Source organism: Papilio polytes, unplaced genomic scaffold (genome assembly GCF_000836215.1).
Source record: "Papilio polytes unplaced genomic scaffold, Ppol_1.0 DF820956.1, whole genome shotgun sequence".
NCBI lineage: Eukaryota > Metazoa > Arthropoda > Insecta > Lepidoptera > Papilionidae > Papilio > Papilio polytes.
In genome coordinates, this window is record NW_013528248.1 from 1,377,001 (window position 1) to 1,392,172 (window position 15,172).

The window sequence follows — 15,172 nt, forward strand, 5'->3', positions numbered from 1 at the left end:
TTTTTCACATTTAAAGAGTGTAAAATATACCTTTTGTTTAATTTTAAACATTATTTTTCTGTTCAGTATGATTACATCAGCAATTATGCTTGTAAAGCTTTGAAGCTTGTCTATTGTAAAGTGATTTCTTTTGTCTTAACTAATGTAAACTGTTGAACAACTTGTGTATGGAAATACAACACTGCAATATATTTATGGAGTTTTATTAAAGAGACCAGTCAAGCTTCCCTTTCCTAAAATTTATTTCAAAATGTCAGTTTAATTGGAGAGTTCTCAGTTCTATAAAGTCAGTTGTAATTGTACAATTTGTTTGTTCAGTTAAAACTAGAGAAAAGAGGGAATAGGACTGCTAAGCAACATAATGAAAGAAATTGAAACTTAGAAAAATAAATAATCATGCCTTTATTATAACTTAATTAAAATATATTATAAACATTTTTTTACAAATAAACATTATTAATTTAAACTTAATATAAATAACAACTTATGTCCTAAGCTTGAAAATGGCTCCGGTTATAGTGCCGTGTCGTTGTACCAGGCATAACTTTTTATCTGTCTCCAAGCAGACCGTGGGCGGCTTCAAATTAGGGTGTATCTTACAAGCTTGTTCTGATATAGCCACGATAATTCCCGCAGAATCCACATGCGCAGTACCTTTAGCTGCGAGACAAAGCCCTTGATGATCAGCAACTATGCATCCGTTTATTTGAGGTGTAGCCATTATTTCGTCCACAACTTTATCCAGATCCTTCTCCATGGTAGTGTAACTTTACAGTTTTGTTTATTAGATATTTTGCTTCAACAAAGATGGCTTTCCCTTGTTTTGTTTTAATCGATAAAACAACTTATTTGACAAATTGACATAACAATACGCTTCGCGCAGCTTTTCTGTTCGCTGTCAGCTGTCACTGTCAACTATCTGTCAACCTTTGTAAATATGTTTTTTTTTTTTGGATAAATGGTAATGGTATCGAGTTTTCTGCCATTTTAAATAGTAAAAAATATTTATCGGAAACGTCTTTTTTTATCTCATTATAGTTTAGACAAATTTTAAATGGTCTCTGAAATCTTGTAAGCAGAAAACTGTTCAATTCCAGATTAGCGACTATTACAATTTTTCATATTTACATCAAAAATTTAAAAGTTGTTAAACAGAATCAGATGAATACGCATAGAACAGAAACCACTAACTTTACAGCGTTAGACTAAAACATTGACCTAAGCGACGCATGACCTTAATTTAATGTAGATATGAAGAACTGAAAAAAAAATAGAGTGACCTCATACTTAATTAAAACCTAAGTGTAATTAAAAAGACCTATGAGATATCAATTAATTATAAAGTAACACAGTACAGAAACATGTCATATATACGCTATAATTAGATAATCATTATTTTATGCTTTTACTTTTCTCCTTTACTGACTGAAATCTTAATATGTTCTCTTATCGCCTACCTCAATGTTGACAAAATATTGTAGACTCGGCAATTTAATTATCAAATCCGCACGTTTACCTCCTTAAAGTATTCTCTCCCTCACTCTAAGTATTACATATTTTAAAAAAAGTAATTATTACGATACTACAAAAGGTTGCTGACCCTAGATCCAGAATACTAAATTGTAGACTAAGCGAAGATCTAATCGCGAGTAATATTCGATTCCGAATATAATTGGAGGTCGGGGCTTTCACTGTCATAATTGTTTTTACAAAACAAATTTCTTAATCAAAAAGTCGACAAAATGTTAATTAAATCTCGTTGTGAAATTAACAAGGACAGTGAGATATAAAGGTAACTATTTCTTAATTCGAACTAGACAGGAAAAAAATAAATTCAAGATACCATTGGGATTCAGGGCCATGTGTTTGATACGGTCTACTGCGATCACATCATTCTTACCACAGAAACATGACACTAACAAAAAACGCTGTAACCTAGACGGCCTTCGTCATTCATCTATCTGAACCTCTATTCCAATTTATCAAAGCCATATCGAGGTGTGCATAAATTTGCAACACATGGCATAGTTTTTTATTGTATAAAGCTTATATACAAAATCTCAAGTTCAATGTTGTTTAAGATGTCGCAACAAGGCACAACCGGTATGGCTGCTGAGTTTTTACTCTTCAGTCAGTGTTAGCATTGCGAACGTAAGAACGTCTGTCGGTGTAAAACTAACGATGTTAGAGACGCTTGTTTATATGTTTTTATGCACTCTAACGTTATTATCCTTGTTAGAATTAATAAGACATTGCAGAAGTAAATCACGGGAAGATGAAGAGCCTAAAGAAAAAAGAGAAATATGGAAAGGTACTTTTTTCATGTTTTTATAATTCAAAAGGTTATTAAGATTTTTAAAATAATGAATTTGACATGTTAATTAAACGATTATGAAGTAGAATAGTGTTATTCCAATAATTAAAATGATTTATAATGATTCACGGAAAACAGATTATGCATACCATTGAACGTAATAGGTACGCGCTTTCCGGCCGTAAAGGTTGAGGTTACATTCCCTTATTGTTTATTTTATTATGAAGTTTTCTACAAAAAATGTTTAAAAATATAACCTAAATTACTCTTGCATATACCACCTTCCAGTAAAAGTCCTACCGTTTCTGAGATTTGCTCCAATAAACAGAAATAAAATCAATTTTTCTTACAACCACAGGTAATAAAATACTTATAACTACTCGTATTATAAATAACTCAAGTATGTGTTCATGTGGATTGTTTTTAATATTACAGACATTAATATGTACTATAGATAGATAGTATATTTTAAAAACAAAATAAAAAACGCTAGTTTATGAAATAGAAAATGGATAACCAAGTTATGTTTACTAAGTAATCGAAACAAGGTACTCTTTAAAGAAGGATCTCTTTGATTGAAAATGAATTTAAATAATTATTTATATTAAGATTAAAATGTTTTAATATATTAACTTAATCACCATTTGAATACTAATAAAATGCATTTGCTATCACTATTTACGACGTACGATAATCATCAATTTAAATCAGAACATTATGCAAATATATTTCCTAATAATAAAACAACATCAAATAATTCTGTATTTAGCTTATAACGTACTAGCTTTCGTCCGCGACACCGTCAACGTGGAGTTATACAAAAACAAATGCAAGTAACCTATGTGTTCTTCCAGACTATCCTCTACATCTATGCCAAATTTCATCGATCTCCGTTAAATTGTTTAGGCTGCAAACTGTAACAAACATCCATCCATCACACACTTTGATTTTTAAAAGACAGGACCAAACTCAAATAAAAACGAATTATTGAACAATAGCTATTAATCTTCTCTACTTCTGTTTTGTGAATTTATGTATGCGTTCATAAAGACATAATAATATGTGTGAATAACATTTTTACTTCACCACCCACAAAAAGATGTATTTATTTTGTACAATCGCGGCACTTTTGTCCGTTTGTCTATAGTCAATGTGTAGATACATAACAAACAATACGTGAGTACAAAAAAGGTCATTTGTATTGTCGGTTGACATAACTTATGTTAATATCCCATAAGGGTAAAATGTTAAAACGTTATTTAGATTATTTAAATAATAGAAAAAACCAACAAGTGTGAGTTCGCCGATCGCCGATACCGGTACACTTTGAATATAAAGAAACGGACTACCAAAAGAGCTGCAGAATAAAAACGCCCGCACGCCTTTGACTAAACTATCGCACAACTGTTTAGTTGCACTTTGAGTGCCAAAACTACTTGGGTTTTAGTTGTACAACTAAACAGTTAAATTGGCTGCAAAACAATCGACAATCGCACAACTGTCGTGCGATAGCTTAGTCTAAGGTTCTTACTAAGTAAATTCTGACTTTATAAACGCATATTGTATTACTTTCGGTATAAAAATAATATGAAATCTAAAATTAGTTATGTTTTCGTATTTCTGAAAAAACTGGTGACTTCATATTATTTTAATTATTCACAATTCACGCACAAATAGAATAATAAATTTAATAAATTGATGACCTCATTTCAATATGTTAATTGTTTAAAAAAAAGTGGCTTCTAAAAGCATAGATATTTTCCCACAATGTACTGCCGAAATATGGGCAAAAATGTCATCATCTCTTTTCTCTTTAAAACCAGTCTGTGTAGCGGAAACTGACCTTACGTTACAGAATGTCATAAAAAGGTCCTCAGAATGCGGTGCTATTTTTAAAATTAGAATTCGTTTCGTGTAAATGTAACCGCAATTAAAAACGCGCTTTTTTTTCTCATTTAAGTTTTATATTTGTAGTGGCGTGTTACATTTTATTTTTAATCTTAATACCATATGGCTTGTAGTGGCCATATTTAGTTACTTTTAATCCCACGTGTGGTCCGGTGAGAGTGGCGCTGTTATCGCGATAGACACCACTACAATGTAGTTTAAAATACCAAGAGCCTAATAATTTAACATAGGCCTATTTACGAGTATTCAAGTTATATTCAGGTATTCAGATGTGGAGTGTAGCAAAACCAGCCGCGTGTGACCTTCGACTTGCGACATGTAAAATCAAAGTTTGGCAATAATAAGCGCTTTTCGTTCTGGCGTCTCATATCTTTCACTTTCGGCCCTGAATTTTATTTCGATATAAAATGTTAATCTATAGGGTAACCTAGAGATGCAGAAAGTGTAATGGATTTTATCAGTTCTTAAAGTTTAGTGTTTTATTATGTTAATACTAAAAATGTTTTAATTAATCATTTTTTTTTCCAGTTCCTCTAAAACTCGTGAAGCAGACTTTAAGTAAAACAAAGACTGACAACCCGGCGGCAGACACGAAACAACATTCATCAAACATCGTGTAAATAAATGAATAAAACATATGAATGAAATGACAGGGAATAAGTTTTCTCTATAAATTAAAATATTGTCTAAAACTAAGATATGTAATAAGTAAATATAAAAACATACTACTGTACTAAATATACAGATAAAAAACTATTCGTTGTTTTAATACGATGTGGTAAAAATGCAACAACAAATGGATTTAGTATACAGATGTTGATGAACATGATGTTATACAACATAACATTATGCAGAAAAGAGGAAGGAATAGCCTTGTAACTATTCAAAACCATGTAGCGCGAAATTATCAAATACAATATCAATTTAGCGCCATTTTTGTATTTTGGCGGCCCCAAGTATAACTAGCTCTCTCTAGCTACATCTCTCGCTCTGGCAACCGCCTTTTTGACTTTATATCATTTTGTTTATGAGAAAAATTATCACCTTGTTGGCCTTTCATATGACAACTTACCATATTCAAAGTATACGATGTCTCAAAACACTTTATAGTTAATCAATTCGATTCCTTGTATAATTAGATCACATATTTTCTACTGTTGTACTCCTGAATATTTAATGAAAATTGAATACAAATGTACTATTTGCTATATTAAAAATTTAGGCGCTTTTGGATCGATATAAATCAAGATTGAAACTTAGTATTATATCGGTTTTAATTATAATTAATATTTGCTTAAATTAAATATTTAATAATCTTAATACAAGTTAAAAAGGAATAAAAAATAGATAAAGTTTTGTAGGTCAATATTGTTTTACAAGTTACGCAATGACACATTTTGCTTGAGCTCAGTAAATTCAATTGAACAGTTCGCGTCGCGCGGTCATGTTGTGACGACGAGTGTTTCTTTTTTATAACTTTGTTTTGTAAACAAAGTCTAAAACAACGGAAAACATTTGATTATCGCTCTTTTATCTTCTCGTTTATAAAAATGGTTTTAGTTATAATATTAGCAATAATTGGTGCTATCGCTGTGACTTTGTTTTTACTAGATTCTTTATGGAGTGTACTCGAACTGGTAACATCATATTTGACGCCGTTCTTCCTTCCCACGGAGGAGCAGTCACTGACAAAGAAGTTCGGATCGTGGGCTGGTAAGATTAAAGGCTGTTTTATTCATAAATAGTAAGATTTTTGTTAGAATATACAGGCCCTTGAAGCTTTGAAATATGCGCCTTTGACACTATTACCTTTAAAAACTGGTTGGTTTCCGCAACCAGTTGCATTTAAAGTGTAGCTTTTCCAATGTCTGTTTATAGATTTGCCATTGGTATAAGAATCACGTTTAATTATTGTTTAAAATAGATTCGAACAATACACAATGCATACTTAGAATAATAATGATGAAAATATAGTTCAATACAAAGTTTTATTTATCCTGGAATAGAATTAAAAATGTATTTCATGTTAATATGAATGAATTTTATTTATTTCGTTACTATCTATTTTTTGGAATTGCTATTTAGAAGCGCCAATAGCTTGATGGTTAAGGGTACGTTCATTCAAACACGGCTCGATTCTTTGAAAAATTATGTTTTAAATAGAATGTGCCGTAATTATTATTAAGAATTTGTTTTTGCTGTAACTTAATATTCTTATAACGTTGTTTTGCGTAATAATAAAGTACTGAGTTTGAAAACAATTTCACCTTTGAACTGTATCAAGTCAAGTATTGCGTCGGCTCGCTAGTTTACAATCTGAAATGGTTGAAACTTAACCAGTCGTTTTCTGTGGCTGTATTCGCTTTTATATCATAATTTAAGAAACTATAGTAGCAACTGATTACTTTGTTTACCCCAATTAGGTAGACGTGAAATCTTTAATGATATTGTAAGGCGATAAATCGAGCAAGCAACTGTATATTGCATTGCAAAACTTTTCATGATTATTGACCAAGTTTGTATAATTTTGATTGAACTGTAATTGACATCAATAACGACAGTGGGAACTAGTTAATTGCACTTAAAATAATAACGTATTTACGGTTGTCATTACGGTAGAACGTAGTGTGTTGTAACAGATCGCAACCCTAATGGAATCCTGAACCCTATGAGGTCTAAGCCGGGACGAATTTACTTTAAGTCCCTATAGGTTACTTTAATAGTTATGTTTCATTTGTTCTCACATGGGACGAAACGATGGGGACATACAAAACAAAATGTTAAGATTGAATGTGGATGGCTACAAAGGTAGAGGAAGACCGAAGAAAGTATGGATGGATCGTGTGAAAGAGGATATGCTTAAGAAAGGAGTGGATTCAGATATGACGGCAAGGGATAAGGGCAAGTGGATGATGATTTGTTCTCACATATTTTATTTATGAGAATTTAAAATAAATGAAGAACAATAACAATATATTAAATAATATCTTTACTTCTATAACATTACGTGGAAGAAGTAAACAATAGAAATCTGTTTTTTTACTTTATAAAAAAACGCACAAAAAAAATATTTTTTCGCGGAACTGGATTTAATTCTTTGATTAAATGTTTAATTTATTTTTAACGTATAAACAAGTTATTCTGCTTCGAACGTCTACTTATACCTTGAATATTCAGAAACGTGAATTAGTAAGCGCCTGCGTTTTGTGTTTACAGTACTATATTTGTTGTAATTTAGTCAATGCTTTAAAAAACTGTTTACAAATCAAAAAATAATACATTAAACGTAAAATATATCAGCTTACAAGCAAGAAAGTTCTGGAAATTTTTCCGTCGGTCGCCATGTTGTTTTTTATTTTGGCGGCAATCGGAGTTGTGTGGACGATTTATTTTATCATCGAAGCTTCGTGGAGTTCAATTGAATTGTTAATATCGTATCTCAAGCCGTTTTTCTTACCTTTCGAAGAACAATCTTTGACAAAAAGATTTGGATCTTGGGCTGGTGAGTAGAGTAGACTTATTCTTTTTTATTTTTACTATACTGAGTTACTGAGTAAACTATATTATACTTTTTTTAGCTTCAAGTTCTGGCTAGATATAAAAACAATATGCCACATTATAAAAATGTAGATTATGTAAAGGTTACTTCTGGTTTATAATAAAAATAAAAGGTTAAAAAATAAGACGTAAGATATTTTGTATGACGTAAAATAAGCGATATAAAAACGTTTACCTTAATATAATGCAAATAAACCTCAAGCATCGCTTATTTATTACGTGAGAACGTTTTGTAGACAATCGTAAAAATATTATTGTTACTTTACAACAAAGTCAATTCTACAGTTTTGTGCATACACTGTTTGTATATGCTCCTAACAAGAGTTATAAATTATTTATTAATCGGTACAAAAATTGTTAATTTATTGTTTTACCACTTGCCGTTGTCTAAGGGATAGTCCACGTTTGGGTCTGCCTCCGTCGCTACAACTAAGGAAACAGCGCCTTAAAAATAATCACGAATGTGTGTTAGAAAACTGTTAAAAAAATATTTTAAAAAGTCTCGATTCGATACTATGTATAATCAAGGTTAGTTTACGAAATAATCATTTGTTGACTCTGGCATCGGCTACAGAGGGATGTTGAAAGATGCTGAGGCAAGCTGCGAGGCGTCGGTTGCCCAATGCCTTTTATCGCACGTGCCCATTTGGCAGATGTACTCGTATGAGTTGTTACGACTGTCGTAATATCGGTTATTAATGTTAGAATATTCATCCTGCAAGCAACGATACGTTGTTAAGTGTTAAGAATAAATCGGTATCGTGCTTGAGTAGCGGCACAACACTAGATTGTCATATACGTCCCGTCCTTATGACATCTGTCAATGTCAATCAGAAGTATAAAGTATTCGCGCCATTCTGGCGGGAATCGGTTGTCTGAGTGTCGAAGATTATGTTGGTACGATCATATTATTGTCTAAAAACAATGAATTATCTCTACAACAGTATAGCTTGCGTCCGTGATCTAGGCTTGGTTTGATTTTCGGCTTGGTGCAAGCATTCTCCTCTTTCACATTCCGCCCTTTATAGCTGACAGTCAGCACTCTATCAATAACGTCTAACAAATAAACGCGATATGAAGTTAAACTGAGGAAAAAACTGATTATAAGCAAATATTACTACAAAATCTGCTTATAATATTAAGCAAATATTAGTACAAATTTTGCTTATACTCAGTTTCTTCCTAAGTTTAATTTTGCACCGCGTTTATTTGTAATTCTGTACTTATTTGTAATGTTTTTTTCATTTGTTAAATGAATCCTGGGAGTTATTGACAAAGACTACACTTATTACTGTGTCAATCGTACTAATATTATAAATAGTAAAGTTTATATGGATGGATGTTTGTAGCCTAAACGGCTGAACGAATCCCGATGAAATTTGGCATAGACGTAGAGGATAGTCTAGAAGAACATACAGGCTACTTACTTCTTTTTAAATTTCACTCGTATCGAGTCGAGTGCGAAAGTTAGTTACATATAAATACTTAGTGCATATAACGTATACCGTTACGCAAGCCACACCATCAGGCAGAAGTTATGTCACTGCGTACACAATAACTTCCTTTATAATACTGTTCTCATTGCTTTTACTTTTATGTTTACTTTATTGCATAACACCATTTTTAATGACGACATTATTTAAAAAAATCTGTAAAATCCAATAAATAAAACTTGTTACCCATAGACTTCTGGAATTCGTTGATATAGTTCACATTAGTGCGTTATACAAAGCACGTTTAAGTTCAGTCTTATTGAAGGCAAAAAGGCATTGTCTATATAGGAAGTGACAGGTGTACTGTTCAATAGTTCTTGACCTTGTGCAGCGCAAGTGAAACCGCAGTCTTAGCTCAGTTGCGTCAACTTTCGCGAGATATCGCCGCACTCTCGGTACACCGTCAAGATGAATGTCTTGTACATTTTGAGGCATTTGTCTTCTTCAAAATGCGTAATAGTTTGGGATATGTAGAAATGAATGATAGAGTGGTTTCGAAATTTAGCGCTAGGAGAGACCACAGGGGTTTTATTTGACACTTAAATTCCTACAAATAAATAACGTTAACATAGTTAAGTAAGTACCTCTCTTACTAATATTATAAATGTGAAAGTTTAGATGGATGTTTGTTAGAGTTTGTAGCCTCTACGGCTGAACGGATCTTTATGAAATTTGGCGTATTTGTGGAGGATAGTCTGGAAGAATACGTAGGATACTCACTTATGTGTAATTCCACGTGGTCGGCGTCGCGGGCGTAAGCTTGTTAATAATATTCCTTTGCGTTTTTAAAACTTTCAGACTAGTGTCGTCTAATCGCGGCCTACTTTAACGCCGGCGTCAGAAAGAAGCATAATTACAAAAGCTTTGAGCGGTTACTAATATATGTAAATAGTTAAATTAGAAAACCTTATAACGAAAAAATATTAAACACAATAAGTATTAAACCAAAATTAACTTTTGAAAATAACTTTATCTTAAGTTAATATTTATGATTATTCAGTTTGAATTAATTCTCGTATTTGTATCCCTGATTTTCCTATACTATTGAATAAATGAAAGTGGCTAGCCTTGTCCCTCGCGGAGGGGACAAACATATGAACACGCACCGCGACATTATCAGCTTTCGACAATGTTTCTCAATCTATAAGTGATGTAACATTTACATTGAGTAACGTTCAAGGGTTCAGTCACAAAATGTCATAAAACTGCGACAAGTTATGCCAATCTCCTTGAAGCTTTAATGTCAATTGTTATTGTAAACATCGGAAAATTTCGATTGTTTAATTTCACAGCCATGTCGCTAAATAACATCAGGATACATGAGGAACTGCTGACGCAACTTCATTATAAAAGTTCTTGTAGCGGACGCACACCTTTGATTAAACTATCACACAATTGTTGCGATTGTCGATTGTTTCGCAACACATTCAACTGTTTAGTTACACAACTAAAAAGTCAAGTAGTGTGCGCGTCTTTATAAGCTCATAATAATCAAAGCGCGACTAAACAGTTGTGCGATTGTGTTATAGGTGTGTGGGCGCTTTTACTCTTTCAGCCCCCGTACATACGGTTGACTACAAAGGTAGAGGAAGACCGAAGGAAGTATGGATGGATTGTGTGAAAGAGGATATGCTTAAGAAAGGAGTGGATTCAGATATGACGGCTGATAAAGATGGAATAGCAACACATACTGTGCCGACTCTCCGTAAAGGATAAGGGCAAGTGGATGATAACATACGGTTACGGGATGAATCGCTTGTAACCAGAACGTTAGTTATGAGTGTGGAAGTACAACGTTAGAGGTAGACTTAGAAAGATGGATTGCGTGAAAGGTGACATGATCAAGAAGGGAGTGATGACTGAGATGACGTATGATAGAGTTATGTGGAGGACAAAAACTTGTTGCGCCGACCCTACGGGAGTAAGATGAGGAAGATGGGAATACGGTTAGTTTTGACAGTTCTATCTAAACAATTGAATTGTTAAAACTGTGCGTGTGTTTAACTGTCTTTTGTTTTTAGTCTTGATGATGATGTTAAAATTAGTTCGCCATAAACGATAGGTCTGTGGCAACATACAACATGGCCTGTGTATTGCAATACATAACCTTGATATTACACTTTGGGTCACGACATATATCGATCCTGTTATGGAAATCAGATAAATTAGTTAGCTTTGAATTGTATCATATTTATTGTAGAGTTAATTCCATCAGTTAATGAAGTTAGCATAGCAAAAATGAAGTTGAATAATTTTAAAAAAATGTTTGTGGTTTTCGTGATTAGATTATCTATTATTTATGCATATGGAAATGTTCTTTGCTTAATATTCTGCAAAATACCAAATAGTAATCAAATACCTTGATCTTTCAAAAATCGTTAGAGATATAAAAATTTTAACAAGCATATGTAAAATAACGAATCGCATACAGGTAAATATTATATTTAATTAAAATTACACGAGTCATTGAATTTGCAATAGGCATAGCTTAAAATAAACACGACAACACGAAAGTGGTTTGTTGAGCAAATATTTTAATGCTGAATCATTGCGTGAAGTGATGTCGCAATGAAATATCTATTACTTATTAACCTTGAACATGTGAAATATGCATTATTTAACCAAAGAGACACAAAAGCTAAAAAAACATCGTCCACCTGCCCTTATCCTTTATGGAGGATCGGCACAGTATGATATGCTCTTCCATACATCTCTATCAGCCGTCATATCTGAATCCACTCCTTTCTTAAACATATCCTCTTCCACACGATCTATACATACTTTCTTCGGTCTTCCTCTTCTTTTGTAGCCATCCACATTTACTTTCTGCTTTATATCCCCGTCGCGACGGGACGACGCGTCGTCTCGTCGCATAACATGTCCATACCACGCTAACATTTTGCTTCTCTTTAAAAAAAAAAACATGTATGATCGAATCACAGATGATGCAGCCTCACTGAACCGAATAAAATCAAGTATTTTATCAGCTTTGGTTGTGTTATCTATCGAGCTTGCTATGTGCAAGAAGTCTGTTATTATGCTTTGAAAGTCAAAATTAATTTTTTTTACAGCGGTGACGGGCAGTACGGATGGCGTGGGAAGGGAGTACGCGCGGGAGCTGGCGCGTCGCGGACTCAACATCGTCCTCATCAGCCGTAACCTTGACAAGCTGAGGAATGTCGCAGCAGAGATCGGTATAATACTGTTCAACTACATGTAATTGCTTGTAATATTGCGGTATTTAACCAAACTGTCGTGTGTTTCAGAGAAGGAGTCCAGTGTAAAAACTAAGATCATTGTGGCCGACTTCAGTAAAGGCGCAGAAGTGTACCGTCACATCGAAGACGAGCTCAAGGATATACCGTTAGGAATATTGGGTGAGCGTCTGATAATGCTAAACTGTTCATTGAAGTAAACAAGTCCAAAAGCTAATAATTATTTTATTGTGTATTTCAGTGAACAACGTGGGCATCCAGTATGATTATCCGGCGCGGTTATGCGAGTTGCCGGCTAGCAAGGCGTGGGAGTTAATCAATGTGAACGTGGGAGCGGTGACTCTGCTGTCGCGGCTGGTGCTGGCCGGCATGGCGGCGCGCGGCCGGGGCGCGCTCGTCAACGTCTGCTCCGGTGCTGAGTTGCAACCGCTGCCCCTCATGGCTGTATACGCTGCTACCAAGGTACCGTCTTTTACAACGGACTGGACATCTTGTTAAATATATGGTCTTCTAAGTTCTATGCTTTTTCGCGCTTTTTTGTTTGTCCTAATTTCCAGTTTCACTGCTCATATAAACGACCTTTAGGTCTTTTGTCTAAGAACTGTTATGCGATTGTCGACTATTTCGCAGCCATTTCCACTGTTTAGTAGCACAACTAATAATGAAGTTATGCATCTCCAAGCTCTTAGAAAACAAAGCGAGACTAGTTGTGCGATGTGTGTGTTCAGGTGTACGTGCGCAGCCTGACGCTGGCCATCCGCGAGGAGTACGCGGCGCACGGCATCCACGTGCAGCACGTGTCGCCGCTGTTCATCGCCACGAAGATGAACGCGTTCTCCCCGCGGCTGGAGCGCGGCGGGCTGCTGGTGCCGGACGCGCGCACGTACGCGCGCCACGCGGTGGCCACGCTGGGCCGCGTGCACGACACCACCGGCTACTGGCTGCACGGCCTACAGGTGACAGTTTGGCCTAGCTGTGCAGCATTCAGGGAATCGCACTATTATTATAAACTAGCTGTTCCCATACGACTTCATCCGCATAAAATTAAAAAAAAATTATTTAATTGTTCACATTTGTCAATTTATCAATTGCAAACGTCAAAGTGACATGACATAATGTCAAATCATGGCAAGCTTGCTTCCTTAATGTTGGCAACAAATTATGGTCTCTTTCCCACATTAGGGTTTTTATCAAAAATATTTCCCCCCTAAGTTTAACCATATGAAAATATAAAGCCTAAAGCGTGATGTAAGTGTAGGGCTTTTTATTAAAAAAGAATTATTCAAAAACATGCTATAATTGTTGACATCTTAGGCAACAAAGAAGTGTGTGTTTACGTTTTATTATATTAGTATAGATGCGAAAGTTTAGATGGAGTTTGTAGCCTAAACGGCTAAACCGATCTCGATGAAATTTGGATAGACGTAGAGGATAGTGTCGAAGAAAACATAGGCTACTCACTTTTTTTAATTCCACACGGACAGAGTCGCGAGCGAAAGTTAAAAAAATAAATAATAACATAGTCTATGTTACTCAAAAATATTTTCCTTTCTAATGGTGAAAGTGTTTTTGAAATCAGCCCAGTAGTTTTTATTTGAATCATACAAAAATACAAATCTTTTTTTACAATCTATACTATTATAATAAAGTGTAAACACACACTTCTTTGTTACCCAAGATGTCAGCAATTACTGCAAATTTTTGAATAATTCTTTTTTGAATAAAAAGCCCTACAGCCCTATTTTCACGTCACTAAACTTAGTAGATAAATATTTTGACACGTGTAAACAACAAAATAAAATTTTTATAATTTTATGCAGATGAAGTCGCACGGGGACAGCTAGTATAAGTATAAATTGTGTTTTCTGTGTGGTCGTGGTATTACTGGGGGCGAGCCCTACAGTGCGAAGATATTAAAGCGGGCTCTACCACTGTTAAACCTTTGTTTTCTTTAACATGTTCTTTCTTTTCAGTATTTCTTCATCAAAGTGGCTCCGGAATGGCTGAGGATTAAAATCGGTATTTACATGAATGAAGACTTCAGGAAAGAACATTTCGAGAGCGTCAGGTTGAAGACGCATTGAGTGCTAAACTCACTATACTGTGTTATCGATATGCATTTCACATTAAGAGCATGCAACTTTGACTAAAATATTCCACAACTGTTTACTCTCGATTTGATTCGTTTATATGATGTACATACTGGATTTTTAGTTGTGAAACTAAACAGTTGAATAGCTGCGACAACAGTTGTGCGATAGTTTAGTCGAAGGCTCTAAAATTTACTCATCTAACGGTGTTTTCATTGTAATACTTATATGACAATGTTGCCATCTTATTCTGTGTATCAAAATAGAAATAACAGTTAAAATTATGAGTTACGAGAATTAAAATGCATTATAAGTTTGTTTCCATTTGTTGTTTATAATTTTTTTTTGTATATAATTATGTTAAATTGTGTTGATTTGTGAAATCTTTTATGACTGTTTTGAATTGTTTATTTTAAATTTCTGAATTTATTTTGTAAATAGATTCTTGTTTAACGGAGTTAATTCTTAGCTCCCACTTTCCATTCCTTCGTTTATTTTAGTGTATTGTATATTTACGTTTTAATATAGTTAATAAATAGACAATTATATAAATAAATTGGTTAGGGTAAGCGACTGTTTTTTTAATTAAATAAA

At 34.0% G+C, this 15,172-nt stretch overlaps 2 protein-coding genes across 3 annotated transcripts; one reads left to right on the top strand and one right to left on the bottom strand.

The window, feature by feature from the left end:
- Positions 1-384: 384 nt before the first annotated feature.
- Positions 385-912, bottom strand: LOC106109971 (ragulator complex protein LAMTOR5 homolog). The gene has a single exon (XM_013291635.1). It carries the CDS (start codon positions 755-757, stop codon positions 485-487), a length of 273 nt encoding a protein of 90 aa, XP_013147089.1. The 5' UTR covers positions 758-912; the 3' UTR covers positions 385-484.
- Positions 913-5,655: 4,743 nt separating this feature from the next.
- On the top strand, positions 5,656-15,103 carry LOC106109964 (inactive hydroxysteroid dehydrogenase-like protein 1). 2 transcript variants are annotated; one of them, XM_013291624.1, is made up of 6 exons: positions 5,656-5,935; positions 12,345-12,467; positions 12,540-12,650; positions 12,730-12,950; positions 13,217-13,444; positions 14,462-15,090. In XM_013291624.1, the coding sequence occupies exons 1-6, from the start codon at positions 5,773-5,775 to the stop codon at positions 14,570-14,572; spliced, it is 957 nt and encodes a 318-aa protein (XP_013147078.1). In that variant the 5' UTR covers positions 5,656-5,772; the 3' UTR covers positions 14,573-15,090. The 2 variants fall into 2 exon arrangements, with proteins under 2 accessions (XP_013147078.1, XP_013147079.1); XM_013291625.1 differs by lacking the exon at positions 5,656-5,935 and adding an exon at positions 7,440-7,724 and having other exon boundaries at positions 14,462-15,103.
- Positions 15,104-15,172: the final 69 nt, after the last annotated feature.

Excerpts from the sequence above, each read along its gene's own strand:
- LOC106109971 (XM_013291635.1), bottom strand. The coding sequence starts at position 757 with ATGGAGAAGGATCTGGATAAAGTTGTGGACGAAATAATGGCTACACCT.
- LOC106109964 (XM_013291624.1), top strand. The coding sequence starts at position 5,773 with ATGGTTTTAGTTATAATATTAGCAATAATTGGTGCTATCGCTGTGACT. Across the intron at positions 5,936-12,344 it reads GAAGTTCGGATCGTGGGCTG|CGGTGACGGGCAGTACGGAT; the intron begins GTAAGATTAAAG and ends TTTTTTTTACAG. Across the intron at positions 12,468-12,539 it reads GAATGTCGCAGCAGAGATCG|AGAAGGAGTCCAGTGTAAAA; the intron begins GTATAATACTGT and ends CGTGTGTTTCAG.